The sequence below is a fragment of the Pseudophryne corroboree genome, chromosome 4 (assembly GCF_028390025.1).
Source record: "Pseudophryne corroboree isolate aPseCor3 chromosome 4, aPseCor3.hap2, whole genome shotgun sequence".
NCBI classification, from domain to species: domain Eukaryota; kingdom Metazoa; phylum Chordata; class Amphibia; order Anura; family Myobatrachidae; genus Pseudophryne; species Pseudophryne corroboree.
Window position 1 is genome coordinate 21,619,639 of NC_086447.1, and position 14,309 is coordinate 21,633,947.

At 46.8% G+C, this 14,309-nt stretch overlaps 1 protein-coding gene across 1 annotated transcript; it reads right to left on the bottom strand.

The window, feature by feature from the left end:
* Nucleotides 1-232: 232 nt before the first annotated feature.
* Nucleotides 233-14,278, bottom strand: LOC134911072 (vomeronasal type-2 receptor 26-like). The gene is made up of 2 exons (XM_063919455.1): nt 13,839-14,278; nt 233-1,163 (listed from the first exon to the last, which is right to left on the bottom strand). Exon 2 carries the CDS (start codon nt 1,159-1,161, stop codon nt 262-264), a length of 900 nt encoding a protein of 299 aa, XP_063775525.1. The 5' UTR covers nt 1,162-1,163; nt 13,839-14,278; the 3' UTR covers nt 233-261.
* Between the last annotated feature and the right edge of the window lie 31 nt (nt 14,279-14,309).

Genomic DNA, 14,309 nt, shown 5'->3' on the forward strand with positions numbered 1-14,309 from the left:
TCCCGTAGTGAAGCACGGGTATTCAGCTAGTGTGAAATAAAATGGATCATAGCTAAATGATGATGAAGCTCCTGGTAGTAAGAAATACAGCCAATATAATGAGGCAGAGACATCTGACAATACTACAGGATAATGACAGTGAGGACCTTGGATAATAGATGTCAGGTTTGATCTCAGTATGTTGCATTCCATACAATATCATTATAATATATACGTGTACATGCACAAAATATTACATTTTAATAAACTTTCTTTGCCATTTCAACTTCTACTCAAGATTAAATTGGCCCTGACATTCAACTCTGGTCTGATAAGAATAATGTAACATTTAGGGATGAAGATACAGCCCAGGAGTCCAGCACTGGAAGCCAAAATAGCAAATACCTCAAAAGCCACCGTGTATTTCCCCTTGGCGCTGAGGTAGGCTGGGACGAAGGCGACCCAGACACTGCAGAAGACCGCCATGCTGAATGTGATGTACTGAGCCTCATTGAATGTATCTGGCAGCTTCCTGGCTAAAGAGGCCACAATAAAGCATAAGGCAGCCAGACCTCCCATGTAGCCAATCACAATGTAGAACGCAGCGACAGAACCTTCATTACACTGTAATATCATCTTCCCAACCTCTGCCTGGGTGTCATAATCTAGGAATGGTGGAGATAAGCATAGCCAGAGGGCACAGATCACAGCCTCCCCAAAGGAGCAGATGGCAAGTAGCAGTCTTGATGAATGTCTGGTCAGCCACCTCATCAGCTTCTGGTCGGGTTTGGTGGCTCTGAAGGCGAGGACAACGGTGATGGTTTTGGCCAAAAGTGAAGAGAAAGCAACAGTAAAAATGTTCCCAAAAGCCACTTGTCTGAGGAGACAGGACATCTCTGTGGGGCGTCCAATAAATAGCAGAGGACACAGGAAGGCTAAAATGAGTGAGAGGAGGAGGATGAAGCTGAGGTTCTGGTTATTGGCTCTCACCACAGCTGTATCTCTGTATTTGATAAAGATCCCTAAGATTACAGCAGTCAGGCAACAGAATAATAGAGCGATGGAAATAAGAGATGCCCACAATATCTCTCCATGAGATAGGAACTCGACTGTTCTCTCTATACAGGCGTCTCTTCTGTCATTTGACCACTGATGTTCTGGACACTTCAAACATATTTCCATATCTGAAAAAAGATAATTCTTATTGATAAAGCAGAAATAAGATAAGATAAGATAAGAATAATTTATTGTCACTACAACATGAAACATGTATATCGAAATTACATACAGTTCTCTCATGTCATATAAAAAATACACCATAATAAAATTAGCAAAGCTGAGAATTCAAGCTAACAATCACAGAAGGGAAGAAGCTATTCCTCAACCTGCTAGTTCGACATCCCAAACACCTATAACGTCTCCCTGGCGGCAAGAGGGAAAAAAACACATTACATGGGTGACACCTATCTCCAATCATCTTATTTGCCTTCGACAGACTCTTTGCAGTGAGTACATCCGCCAGCCTAGGCAAAGATTGGCCAATGGTCCTCTCTGCAGATTTAATCACTCTATCCAAGGCAACAAGATCAGAACACTTGGCATTACCATACCACACCGTGATTGCGTAGGTCAGCCAGCTCTCAATCACGCCGCAGTAAAAATTAACAAGAGTCGATTGCTGCAGACCTGCTTCTCGGAGCTTCCGCAAAAAGAAAAGACGCTGCTGAGCCTTCCCAACCACTGACATGATATGCAGAGACCATGATAAGTCCTCGGTAAATTTAATCCCCAAAAATTTCACATCAGTAACCCTATCCACCTCCTCACCATTCAATATCAACGGCCGAATACTGGTTTTCTTAGATTTCCTGAAGTCTATCACAACCTCTTTGGTTTTCTTACCATTTAACAACAGGTTGTTTTTTACCCCCCACTCAGCGAGTCTTCTCACTTCCTCTCTATAACTATCCTCACCTCCTCTAGTTATCAAACCCACTCAGTGGCGTAAGTTCGTCCCCCAGTCGCCCGAAGGCATGATAAATGTTGGTGCCCCCCTACATATACACACACATACCATATGTAACTATCCGGCACTCAGGGTGAACAGTAGTAGCGTGCTCAGGTACCTTTCCCAATAGTAATATAGATACGCATAAAAAGTGGACGCACTTCAAGTCAGTCATTACAATAACAACAGATACCAGCATACCTTTTTAGTACACCCACAGTGCTCCCTCACCCGCCAGCAGGTCTCCATGGAGATGCTTTGGCGCAGCGGTATGCCGATATATATATAAAAAACACACAAACAGCTCATATACTTAAAAGCACACACATGCCTCTTTCACTTAAACATACACACACGCCGCTTTCACTTTAACACACACATGCCTCTTTCACTTAAAAACACACACATGCCTCTCACACACACACACACACACACACATTCAGAAATGGACACCCCTCCATATATTTGTAAGGTAGTGTGTACCCAGACCAGGTGTGTGCTCTGTACATAGGTGGTCATTCCGAGTTGATCGCAGCCAGCAACTTTTAGCTGCTGCTGCAATCAATAGTCCACGCCTATGGGGGAGTGTATTTTAGCTTAGCAGGGATACGATCGCTTGTGCAGCCCTGCTAAGCTAAAAAAATTTCAAGCAGAAATAGACCAGCCCTGGACATACTTACCCTGTGCGACAATCTCAGCGATGATGGGCCCGGCTTTGACGTCACACCTCCACCCTCCGTTGTCCTGGACTCGCCTGCGTTTTACTCACCACTCCCCGAAAACGGTCTCCAATGGTCCGGATCCGCCCTGCCACGCCTCCTTCCTGTCAATCTTCTTAGCGGTCGCCTCTGCGACCGCTTCCGTCGGTAGGCGCGACAGAACCCGCAACGTCGTCCGCCACGCATGCGCATTCCGCACCCGTTCGCACCGCAGCGAGAAACCGCTGCGTACGAATGGGTCAGAATGACCCCCATAGTCCTGTAGAAATGCTCAAATGCCTCCTTTAATCCTTGCCTCTCACACACGTGCCTCTCACTTACACACACATGCCTCTCACTTACACACACGCATGCCTCTCACACACATGCCTCTCACTTATACACACACGCCTCTCACACACACACACACACACACACACACATCTCACTTACACACACCTCTCACTTACACACACATACACACATGCCTCTCACACACACGCCTCTCACTTAAACACACATACACACATGCCTCTCACACACATGCCTCTCACACACATGCCTCTCACTTACACACACACACACATGCCTCTCACTTACACACACATACACGCCTCTCACACACACACACACACCTCACTTACACACACACACACGCCTCTCACTTACACACACATACACACATGCCTCTCACACACATGCCTCTCACTTACACATGCCTCTCACACACAGGCCCCTCACTTACACACACACACACATATGCCTCTCACACATGCCTCTCACTTATACACACACACATTCCTCTTTTACTTGAACACAACTTTCCTTAAAAATACACACACACACACACACCTCACTTAAAACATTCACACACAAAACACAGTGCTTCCAACATTTATCAAAGCCCCCTCCCAGCACCCCCAACTACACCTTCCCCACCACAGTGCAGCTTGAGGCCAGTGCCTACCTTTGGCTATCATCAGTCTGACGGAGGAGCAGAGAGCTTCCCTCGGCTGGCTTGCTTAATTAGAAGGGCTCGGGAGGAGCTGTGCTCTGGAGCTCCCCCAGCTGCAGCCAGTGCCAGCTCCCTGTATATACAGGAGGCAGCTTCCGTGTCACGGACACAGCTCCTCCGTCTGTAAGAATAAAAAAAATAAAAAAGTAGCAGCGAGCGATCGTCAGCGGGAGACAGTGGAGGAGACAGTGGAGGAGAAGTGCCCCCTTGAGGTCAGGAGCCCGGCGGCAGCCGACTCCACTGCCTCCCACAGTTCCGCCCCTGAACCCACTAAAGTGGTATCATCCGCAAACTTTATCACAGAGATCATTTCCGAGTTGGACACACAATCGGAGATATACAAGGAGTATAAAAAAGGGCTTAAAACACAACCCTGAGGAACTCCTACATTTAATACCAATTCCGAAGATGAGTCAGAACCCAATCTGACTGTCTGTGGACGATCCAACAGGAAATCCAGCAGCCACTTACATATGGCCGTGTCAGATCCGATCTCTAAAAGCTTGTTTATTAACACCGCTGGTTCTACCGTGTTGAAGGTGGAACTATAATCCACAAATAACAGCCTAACAACATAGGAGTCTCTATTTTTAAGATGACAAAGTACCCTATGAAGGACCATGAGAGCTGAAACTTCAGTTGATCTGTTCGACCGATAGGTAAACTGATTGGGGTCGAATCCCAGTGGTATAACACTTTTTAGATGATTCAAAACAATTCTCTCAAAACATTTCTTAGTCAACGAAGTGAGAGCAATCGGCCTATAATCGTTCAGACCAGTGACCACCGCAGTCTTCGGAATTGGAATAATTATTGAAGTTTTAAAACACCGCAGGACAATACATTGGCTCAATGAAAAATTAAAAATCTTAGTAAAAATGCCTGCCAGTTGCCCAGCACACACCCGTAAGACTCTGCCCGGAATACAATCCGGGCCAGGAGCCTTCCTGGCGTTCGTTCTGCTAAAACAATTGCTGACCTCAGCTTCCGTCAGAGTCAAAGAGCTATCTGAATGGAAGCTAGAGGGATTACCAATAAAAGGCTCAACCTCTGCAAAGCGTGCATAAAAATGGTTTAGCTCATCAGCCGAAAGACCACCTGACCTAGCAGAAGTTGAACCCTTATAATCAGAAATACATTTAATTCCTCTTCACATAGCCCTGGCGTCTCCTGATTCCTTAAAATGGCATTCAATCCTATTTGAATAGGCTTCCTTAGCGAGACGAATACCTTTTTTTAGATTAAAACGGGCAATCGTATAGGCTAAGTTATCCTTTGCTCTAAACGCCCTATCCCTAGCTCTCAATAGAGAGCGAACCTCGCTATTCATCCAAGGTTTATCGTTAGAGACAACACGAACTACCTTCCTCTTAGTGACACTTTCTATGCAGCAATTTATATACAGTGACACCATTGAGGCCAGTAGATCGATATCAACACCTAAGTCCCCTGTAGCCTCCTCAATGAACTGATCCCAATCGGTACATTCAAAACAGCCCTGCAGACTTAATAAAGACTTAATAATGACTCTGGCCAAATCTTAACTTCCCTAGTAACTGGTTGGTTCCTCCCTAATACCGACAGATATTTGGGAATTAACCAGAGAGATGAGTGATCGGACTGCCCAACATGAGGACACAAAAGACATTTGTATGCATGTTTAACAGTAGTATAAACATGGTCGAGAGTATTAGCCCCCGGGTTGGTACCAAAACATTCTGTACAAATTTGGGAAACACAGATCTTAGGTTCGCCTGGTTAAAATCTCCGGCAACAATAAATGCACAGTCCGGGTGTAGAGTCAGTTGTTTAGAGAAAGAAATAAGCAAGATGTCTAAAGCCAAGACGACATTCGCATGCGGGGGGATATACACTGCGGCTACAAAAAACACAGAAAATTCCTGAGGCAAATAAAATGGTCTACACCGCATAAGCATAAGTTCCAGATCAGCAGAACAAAAGGTGTCAATTAGATCATCATTAGAGCACCATCTATCATGGATATATATGCAAAGACCACCAACTGTTTTCTTTCCAGACTCCAAAGTCCTGTCGACTCTAAACAAAGTTCTATCGGGCAACTCAAAGGGACAATCCGGGTCACTCGCCCCTAGCCAAGTCTCAGTAAATATCAACAGGGAGCAGTTAGCTAATGTCCGGTTACAGGCAATTCCCAGCCTCATCTCATCCAGCTTGTTAGTGAGAGATCTCACATTTGCCAAAAATATACTAGGCAAAGGGGAGTTAAAGGGCCGATGCCTCATTCTTTCCAAAAGACCAGCTCTCTTACCCCTTTTTCTGCTTCCTCAGCCTGCGGGGATGCCGACTCAGCTACAGATGTTGCTGCCAGCTCTGCCTCACCTCCCAGTGCCTGGCCACTCCACGGCTCCGATGTTCTCCCCTCCGCCAGCTGTGGTGATGTAAGCTCTCTCCCCTGGTACTGCCAGCAACCACAGGAGGTGCACCTGCCGACTCTCCCCTCAGCTCATCCATATCTCCTCTCTGCCCTCTGGGATGATGAGCTCTCCCCCTGGATGCCATCTACAGCAGGAGCCCCAGCGCACGAAGCCACTGCCCTGGTGACCCCAGCATCATCACCCAGGGACGCAGCGCCAGAAGCCGGAGACAGCTGGAGACGTCCAGATGACCCCAGCATCGCCATCCGGAAACACGGCACCAGAAGCCGGGGACTTGACCGGAGATGCAGCATTGAACACCGATAACAGCCGATATGCCCCCACAGTGCCAGATACATAACTGCCCCCACAGTGCCAGATAAATATATGCCCCCACAGTGCAGATATGCCCCCCACAGTGCCAGATAAATAAATGCCCCCACAGTGCCAGATAAATATATGCCCCCACAGTGCAGATATGCCCCCACAGTGCCAGATAAATAAATGCCCCCACAGTGCCAGATAAATAAATGCCCCCACACAGTGCCAGATAAATAAATGCCCCCACAGTGCCAGATAAATAAATGCCCCCACAGTGCCGATATGTCTCCACAGTGCCAGATACATAACTTCCCCCACAGTGCCAGATAAATATATGCCCCCACAGTGCCAGATAAATAAATGCCCCCCCAGTGCCAGATAAATAAATGCCCCCACAGTGCCAGATATGCCCCCAGTGCCAGATACATAAATGCCCACCCAGTGCAAAATATGCCCCCACAGTGCCAGATACATAAATGCCCCCACAGTGCCAGATAAAAATGCCCCCCCAGTGCCAGATACATAAATGCTCCCACAGTGCAGATATGCCCCTAAATGCCAGATACATAAATGCTCCCACAGTGCAGATATGCCCCTAAATGCCAGATACATAAATGCCCCCACAGTGCAGATATGCCTCCACAGTGCCAGATACATAAATGCCCCCACAGTGCCAGATACATAAATGCCCCCACAGTGCCGATATGCCCCCTCAGTGCCAGATACATAACTGCCCCAACAGTGCCAGATAAATATATGCCCCCACAGTGCCAGATAAATAAATGCCCCCACAGTGCCAGATATGCCCCCAGTGCCAGATACATAAATGCCCCCAGTGCCAGATAAATAAATGCCCACCCAGTGCCAGATAAAAATACCCCCCAGTGCCAGATACATAAATGCTCCCACAGTGCAGATATGCCCCCACAGTGCCAGATACATAAATGCCCCCACAGTTCCAGATACATAAATGCCCCCACAGTGACAGATATGCCCCCACACAGTGCCAGTGCCCCCACAGTGCAGATGACCCCACAGTGCCAGATATGACCCCACAGTGACAGATATGCCCCCACACAGTGCCCGATGATCCCCACAATACCTGCAGCGGCGCTGGGAGGGGGAGTGCTGCTGTCTGAGGGCGCAGGACTGGAGGACTTTTCCCGACCGCTTGAGCGCACCATGCGCGCTGCGCGGCGCCGGCGTCTGACGTCAGACGCCGGCGCAGCGCACACACAGTCAAAGGCCGGGGACGGCGGGGAGAGCTGCAGTGCACAGGGCCGGCTCCAGGTACGACTATGGCGGTGCCAGCGCCCGGCGCCCATTAAGGGTGGCGCCCCGCGCGGCCGCTCTAGTCGAACATGCCTGGAGCCGGCCCTGGGTAATCCCCAGAGAACCTAGCTTGGTGTACATTATTGATGGAGGGCACCCCAGTATCTGCATAAGGACAGAGTGCCATAAAGAAGATGACATGTATATTTAAATATATACAGTATATATATATACAGTATATATATATATATATATATATATATATACTTAATATATAAATACATATGTATGTATCAATAAAGACAATAATTGATAGTATGGCTAAAAGATATACTTTATTGAGATATATTAGCATCATGTGAATGTTAAGGTAGTTATGTTAAAAGAATATTTATTTTAGGAGTGAGAGCATATATAAATAACGCAAGACATCTCATTAAGTTTTAGTAGGTATTTAAAATGGCTCCTAGAACCTTATGATGTTATAAATATAAAATGGCCTCCTTCAAGATATTTTGGGAAAACATGGACATATGCAGGGGCGGCTCCAGTGGAGGGGCTGCAGGTCAATTCGAATTTCAAATAGGGGAGGAACACCAACTGCCATCAACTGCCATTTCAAACTGACTCACTGGCAGTTGGTGCGGCTCCCCTATTTGAATTTTGTACTAAGCTGCAGCCCCACCTCTGGACCCGCCCATGGACATATACCAAATGAAGAAAGATACGTGTGTAGACCATCACATGTTACTGTATGTCAAGGTTACTTCCCATTGGATCTACAAATGAGTCTTGATGACATCATCTAGCATGAATATCAGAACTGAAGTGGGCTCAGCTCATAGGAGGACTCAGGACTGCAGAGACAACGGAACTATAAATGTTTTCTCTGTATTTTCCTGTATTTGTACTCTGGTTGTTTTCTGTTCATGAATTGTTAAGTATAAGTAAAGATTATTATTATCTAATTCTTCACAGGACATTGATTTGTTCAAGGCATCGCTCCATCAGGGGTAGCTTGCTGGCTCGGAAGTAATTGCCTGCTGGAGCAGAGAGTTTGAGACCCAGAGCCTCACCATGCTGGTGGAGAGAATGCATAGAAAATGCAGGTGCACACTCTAAGTACTAAGAACACAGCTAATCAGAACAATTATAATAAACTCTGCAATTTAGAATTGAGTAAAATTGAGGTTCTTAGCATCATTTTGTCCAACAAAATATGTGTCCGCCTTCCACGACCAGGTTACTGCCACAGATTTTTTGTTAAAAGAAGACAGTATGTTCTCCAAAATATGTGTTATAAGTAGTGATGAGCGGGTTCCGTTCGTCGGAATACAAACCCGCCCGAACGTCACCTTTTTTTGCACGGGTCCGAGCAACTCGGATTCTCCCGCCTTGCTCGGTTATCCCGAGCGTGCCCGAACGTCATCATCCCGCTGTCGGATTCTCGCGAGATTCGTATTCTATATAAAGAGACGAGCGTCACCGCCATTTTTCACTCGTGGATTGGAGATGATCGTGAGAGGACATGGCTGGCGTCCTCTCAGTCTCTATGTTCAGGGGGCTGCAAATATCTGTGCTCAGTGTGCTGCAAATATCTGTGCTCAGTGTGCTGAAAATATCTACGTTCTCTGCCTGAAAAACGCTCCATATCTGTGCTCAGTGTGCTGCATATATCTGTGCTCACACTACTTTATTGTGGGGACTGGGGACCAGCAGTATATTATATAGGAGGAGTACAGTGCAGAGTTTTGCTGACCAGTGACCACCAGTATTATACGTTCTCTGCCTGAAAAACGCTCCATATCTGTGCTCAGTGTGCTGCAAATATCTGTGCTCACACTGCTTTATTGTGGGGACTGGGGACCAACAGTATTATATAGGAGGAGTACAGTGCAGTTTTGCTGACCAGTGACCAGTGACCACCAGTATTATACGTTCTCTGCCTGAAAAACGCTCCATATCTGTGCTGCATTGTACTATATATAGTAGGAGTACAGTGCATAATTTTGTTGACCACCAGTATATAATATATAGCAGTACGGTACAGTAGGCCACTGCTCTACCTACCTCTGTGTCGTCAAGTATACTATCCATCCATACCTGTGGTGCATTTCAGTTTTACACAGTTTGCTGACCACCAGTATATAATATATAGCAGTTCGATACAGAAGGCCACTGCTCTATCTACCTCTGTGTCATCAAGTATACTATCCATCCATACCTGTGGTGCATTTCAGTTTTGCACAGTTTGCTGACCACCAGTATATATTATATAGCAGTACGGTACAGAAGGCCACTGCTCTACCTACCTCTGTGTCGTCAAGTATACTATCCATCCATACCTGTGGTGCATTTCAGTTTTGCACAGTTTGCTGGCCACCAGTATATAATATATAGCAGTACGGTACAGAAGGCCACTGCTCTACCTACCTCTGTGTCGTCAAGTATACTATCCATCCATACCTGTGGTGCATTTCAGTTTTGCACAGTTTGCTGACCACCAGTATATAATATATAGCAGTACGGTACAGTAGGCTACTGCTCTACCTACCTCTGTGTCGTCAAGTATACTATCCATCCATACCTGTGGTGCATTTCAGTTTTGCAGTTTGCTGACCACCAGTATATAATATATAGCAGTACGATACAGAAGGCCACTGCTCTACCTACCTCTGTGTCGTCAAGTATACTATCCATCCATACCTGTGGTGCATTTCAGTTGTGCGCAGTATATATAGTAGTAGGCCATTGCTATTGTTACTGGCATATAATTCAACACATTAAAAAATGGAGAACAAAAATGTGGAGGGTAAAATAGGGAAAGATCAAGATCTACTTCCACCTCGTGCTGAAGCTGCTGCCACTAGTCATGGCCGAGACGATGAAATGCCATCAACGTCGTCTGCCAAGGCCGATGCCCAATGTCATAGTAGAGAGCATGTAAAATCCAAAAAACAAAAGTTAAGTAAAATGACCCAAAAATCTAAATTAAAAGCATCCGAGGAGAGGCGTAAACTTGCCAATATGCCATTTACGACACGGAATGGCAAGGAATGGCTGACGCCCTGTCTTATGTTCATGGCTAGTGGTTCAGCTTCACATGAGGATGGAAGCAGTCATCCTCCTGCTAGAAAAATGAAAAGACTTAAGCTGGCAAAAGCACAGCAAAGAACTGTGCGTTCTTCTAAATCACAAATCCCCAAGGAGAGTTCAATTGTGTCGGTTGCAATGCCTGACCTTCCCAACACTGGACGGGAAGAGGTGGCGCCTTCCACCATTTGCACGCCCCCTGCAAGTGCTGGAAGGAGCACCCCGCAGTCCAGTTCCTGATAGTCAAATTGAAGATGTCACTGTTGAAGTACACCAGGATGAGGATAATGGTGTTGCTGGCGCTGAGGAGGAAATTGACAAGGTGGATTTTGATGGTGAGGTGGTTTGTTTAAGTCAGGCACCCGGGGAGACACCTGTTGTCCGTGAGACGAATATGGCCATTGACATGCCTGGTCAAATTACCAAAAAAATCACCTCTTCGGTGTGGAATTATTTCAACAGAAATGTGGACAACTGGTGTCAAGCCGTGTGTTGCCTTTGTCAAGCTGTAATAAGTAGGGGTAAGGACGTTAATCACCTAGGAACATCCTCCCTTATACGTCACCTGGACCGCATTCATCAGAAGTCAGTGACAAGTTCAAAAACTTTGGGTGACAGCGGAAGGATTCCACTGACAACTAAATCCCTTCCTCTTGTAACCAAGCTCCTGCAAACCACACCACCAACTCCCTCAGTGTCAATTTCCTCCTTACACAGGAAAGCCAATAGTCCTGCAGGCCATGTCACTGGCAAGTCTGACGAGTCCTCTCCTGCCTGGGATTCCTCCGATGCATCCTTGAGTGTAACGCCTACTGCTGCTGGCGCTGCTGTTGTAGCTGCTGGGAGTCGATCGTCATCCCAGAGGGGAAGTCGGAAGACCACTTGTACTACTTCCAGTAAGCAATTGACTGTCCAACAGTCCTTTGCGAGGAAGATGAAATATCACAGCAGTCATCCTGCTGCAAAGCGGATAACTCAGGTCGTTAAAGTGTGCATGTCCTGTTTATACAACATAAGGGTGGGTGGGAGGGCCCAAGGACAATTCCATCTTGCACCTCTATTTTCTTTCATTTTTCTTTGCATCATGTGCTGTTTGGGGACAATTTTTTTGAAGTGCCATCCTGCCTGACACTGCAGTGCCACTCCTAGATGGGCCAGGTGTTGGTGTCGGCCACTTGGGTCGCTTAGCTTAGTCACACAGCGACCTTGGTGCGCCTCTTTTTTTCTTTGCATCGTGTGCTGTTTGGGGACAATTTTTTTGAAGTGCCATCCTGCCTGACACTGCAGTGCCACTCCTAGATGGGCCAGGTGTTTGTGTCGGCCACTTAGGTTGCTTAGCTTAGTCACACAGCGACCTCATTGCGCCTCTTTTTTTCTTTGCATCATGTGCTGTTTGGGGACTATTTTTTTGAAGTGCCATCCTGCCTGACACTGCAGTGCCACTCCTAGATGGGCCAGGTGTTTGTGTCGGCCACTTGGGTCGCTTAGCTTAGTCACACAGCGACCTTGGTGCTCCTCTTTTTTTCTTTGCATCATGTGCTGTTTGGGGACAATTTTTTTGAAGTGCCATCCTGCCTGACACTGCAGTGCCACTCCTAGATGGGCCAGGTGTTTGTGTCGGCCACTTGTGTCACTTAGCTTAGCCATCCAGCGACCTTGGTGCAAATTTTAAGACTAAAAATAATATTGTGAGGTGTGAGGTGTTCAGAAGAGACTGGAAATGAGTGGAAATTATGGTTATTGAGGTTAATAATACTATGGGATCAAAATGACCCCCAAATTCTATGATTTAAGCTGTTTTTTAGTTTTTTTTGAAAAAAAACACCCAAATCCAAAACACAAATTTTTTTCGGTGAGGTTTTGCCAAAACACGTCCGAATCCAAAACACGGCCGCGGAACCGAATCCAAAACCAAAACATAAAACCCGAAAAATGTCCGGTGCACATCACTAGCATAAACTGGATAAAAATAATATTGTGAGCTGGGAGGTGGTCAAAATTGACTGGAAATGAGTCGAAATGAATGTTATTGAGGTTAATAATACTATAGGAACAAAAACACCCCCAAATTATGAGATTTTAGCTGTTTTTATGATTTGTTTACAAAAATACTGACCCAAAACCAAAACAGACAAGGACGATTTTGGCAAAACCAAACACAGGTCCAAAATACGAGGGATATACAGATCCAACATCAAAACCAAAACCAAAACACAGGGGTTGGTGCACATCTCTAAATTCGACATTCCTTATGTCCACAATGATGAAATTTCAACATAAATAGAATGTTCACAAAACTTCTCTGGTCTTTTAGTGGTGACTAACCAGGTACGGTCTAGCGGCTCCAGCAATGTCTTTTGAGTCAGCTGACTATGACTTCTGGTGGGTCCAGGGGCACTTGGGGTGGTGATTATCTGGCACCTAGCCTTAATACACCCCCTAGTGCCTAACCATAACCTTCCCTCCTGCAGCTGAACGCTAAACCCCACCACTGCAAGTCCATGCTGATTGTTGCTATTTTACATGTTAACATTCTGCCCACACCAACATGTTCAAGGGCGCCCTGCCCTTTCTGCGGCGCCCTGCTAAAACTGCCACCCGCTTCCTGCCCTGACAGCGTGTAAAGATGCCCCGCGCATGCGCGCGGCATCCATTCACGCTAAGAGAGCGCTTGGGGGAAGCCCAGCACCTCCGTAGGTGCTGGGCACGCCCCCAACAGTGACGCCGCCGGCCGGGGACGCCCCCAACAGTGACGCCGCCGGCCGCCCACGCCCCCTTTTATTACTCGCCCCCTATTTTGCATGGCCGTGCCCCCTTTTCGGCGCGCGCTTGTGCCCCTCTAGAACCGGCGCCCGGCCCGGGTTCTAGAGTGAACACTAGAACACATTTTTGTTTCAAATTCTGAAGTGGGGTGGGAAGGTGTGCTAGGTCACAGCTAGTTGTGACACATGAAACTAGAACACAGCCTGAGGGGTGTGTCTACCCGATTTTCATATCAAAACCCCTTCTCATCATCACATGTATCACGCTCCGGAGCTTTAAAACCACTTTCTTACCTCTGCGGTGTTTGTCCCAGCTGGCGCTGAAGTCCTCTTGTGCTGTGGGCTGCACATTGCTCCTGGAAGATGCAGAGGTCCACCCGCACAGTACATCGCTCCCAGCTGGCTATGACATCTGAATGCACAATGCCTGCTCAGTGCTCTCAGTCTGAACATGGAAGCGATTCTCCGCAGCGCTCTGCTCTCAGTGTGGGTACACAGCGTGCCAGTACTCAGGCTGCTCCACTCCCTGACTCTCCTCTCCTCCACCACTCAGAGCACTGTTTCCGGACCATCTGACTGCTGCATGCAATCACAAAACGTTCAGCCCTATAATTTCCACTTCCTGACTGGCTCAAATTGCCAGTACAACGACGCTTCTGTTGACGTTACAGCTCTGTGCTGAGCTCCTGGCTACTCTGTATCTATTCGGACCCAGTCCACCTAAATCCTGTTCCAGTCTGAAAGAAGAAAAAAAGAAAAACAAAT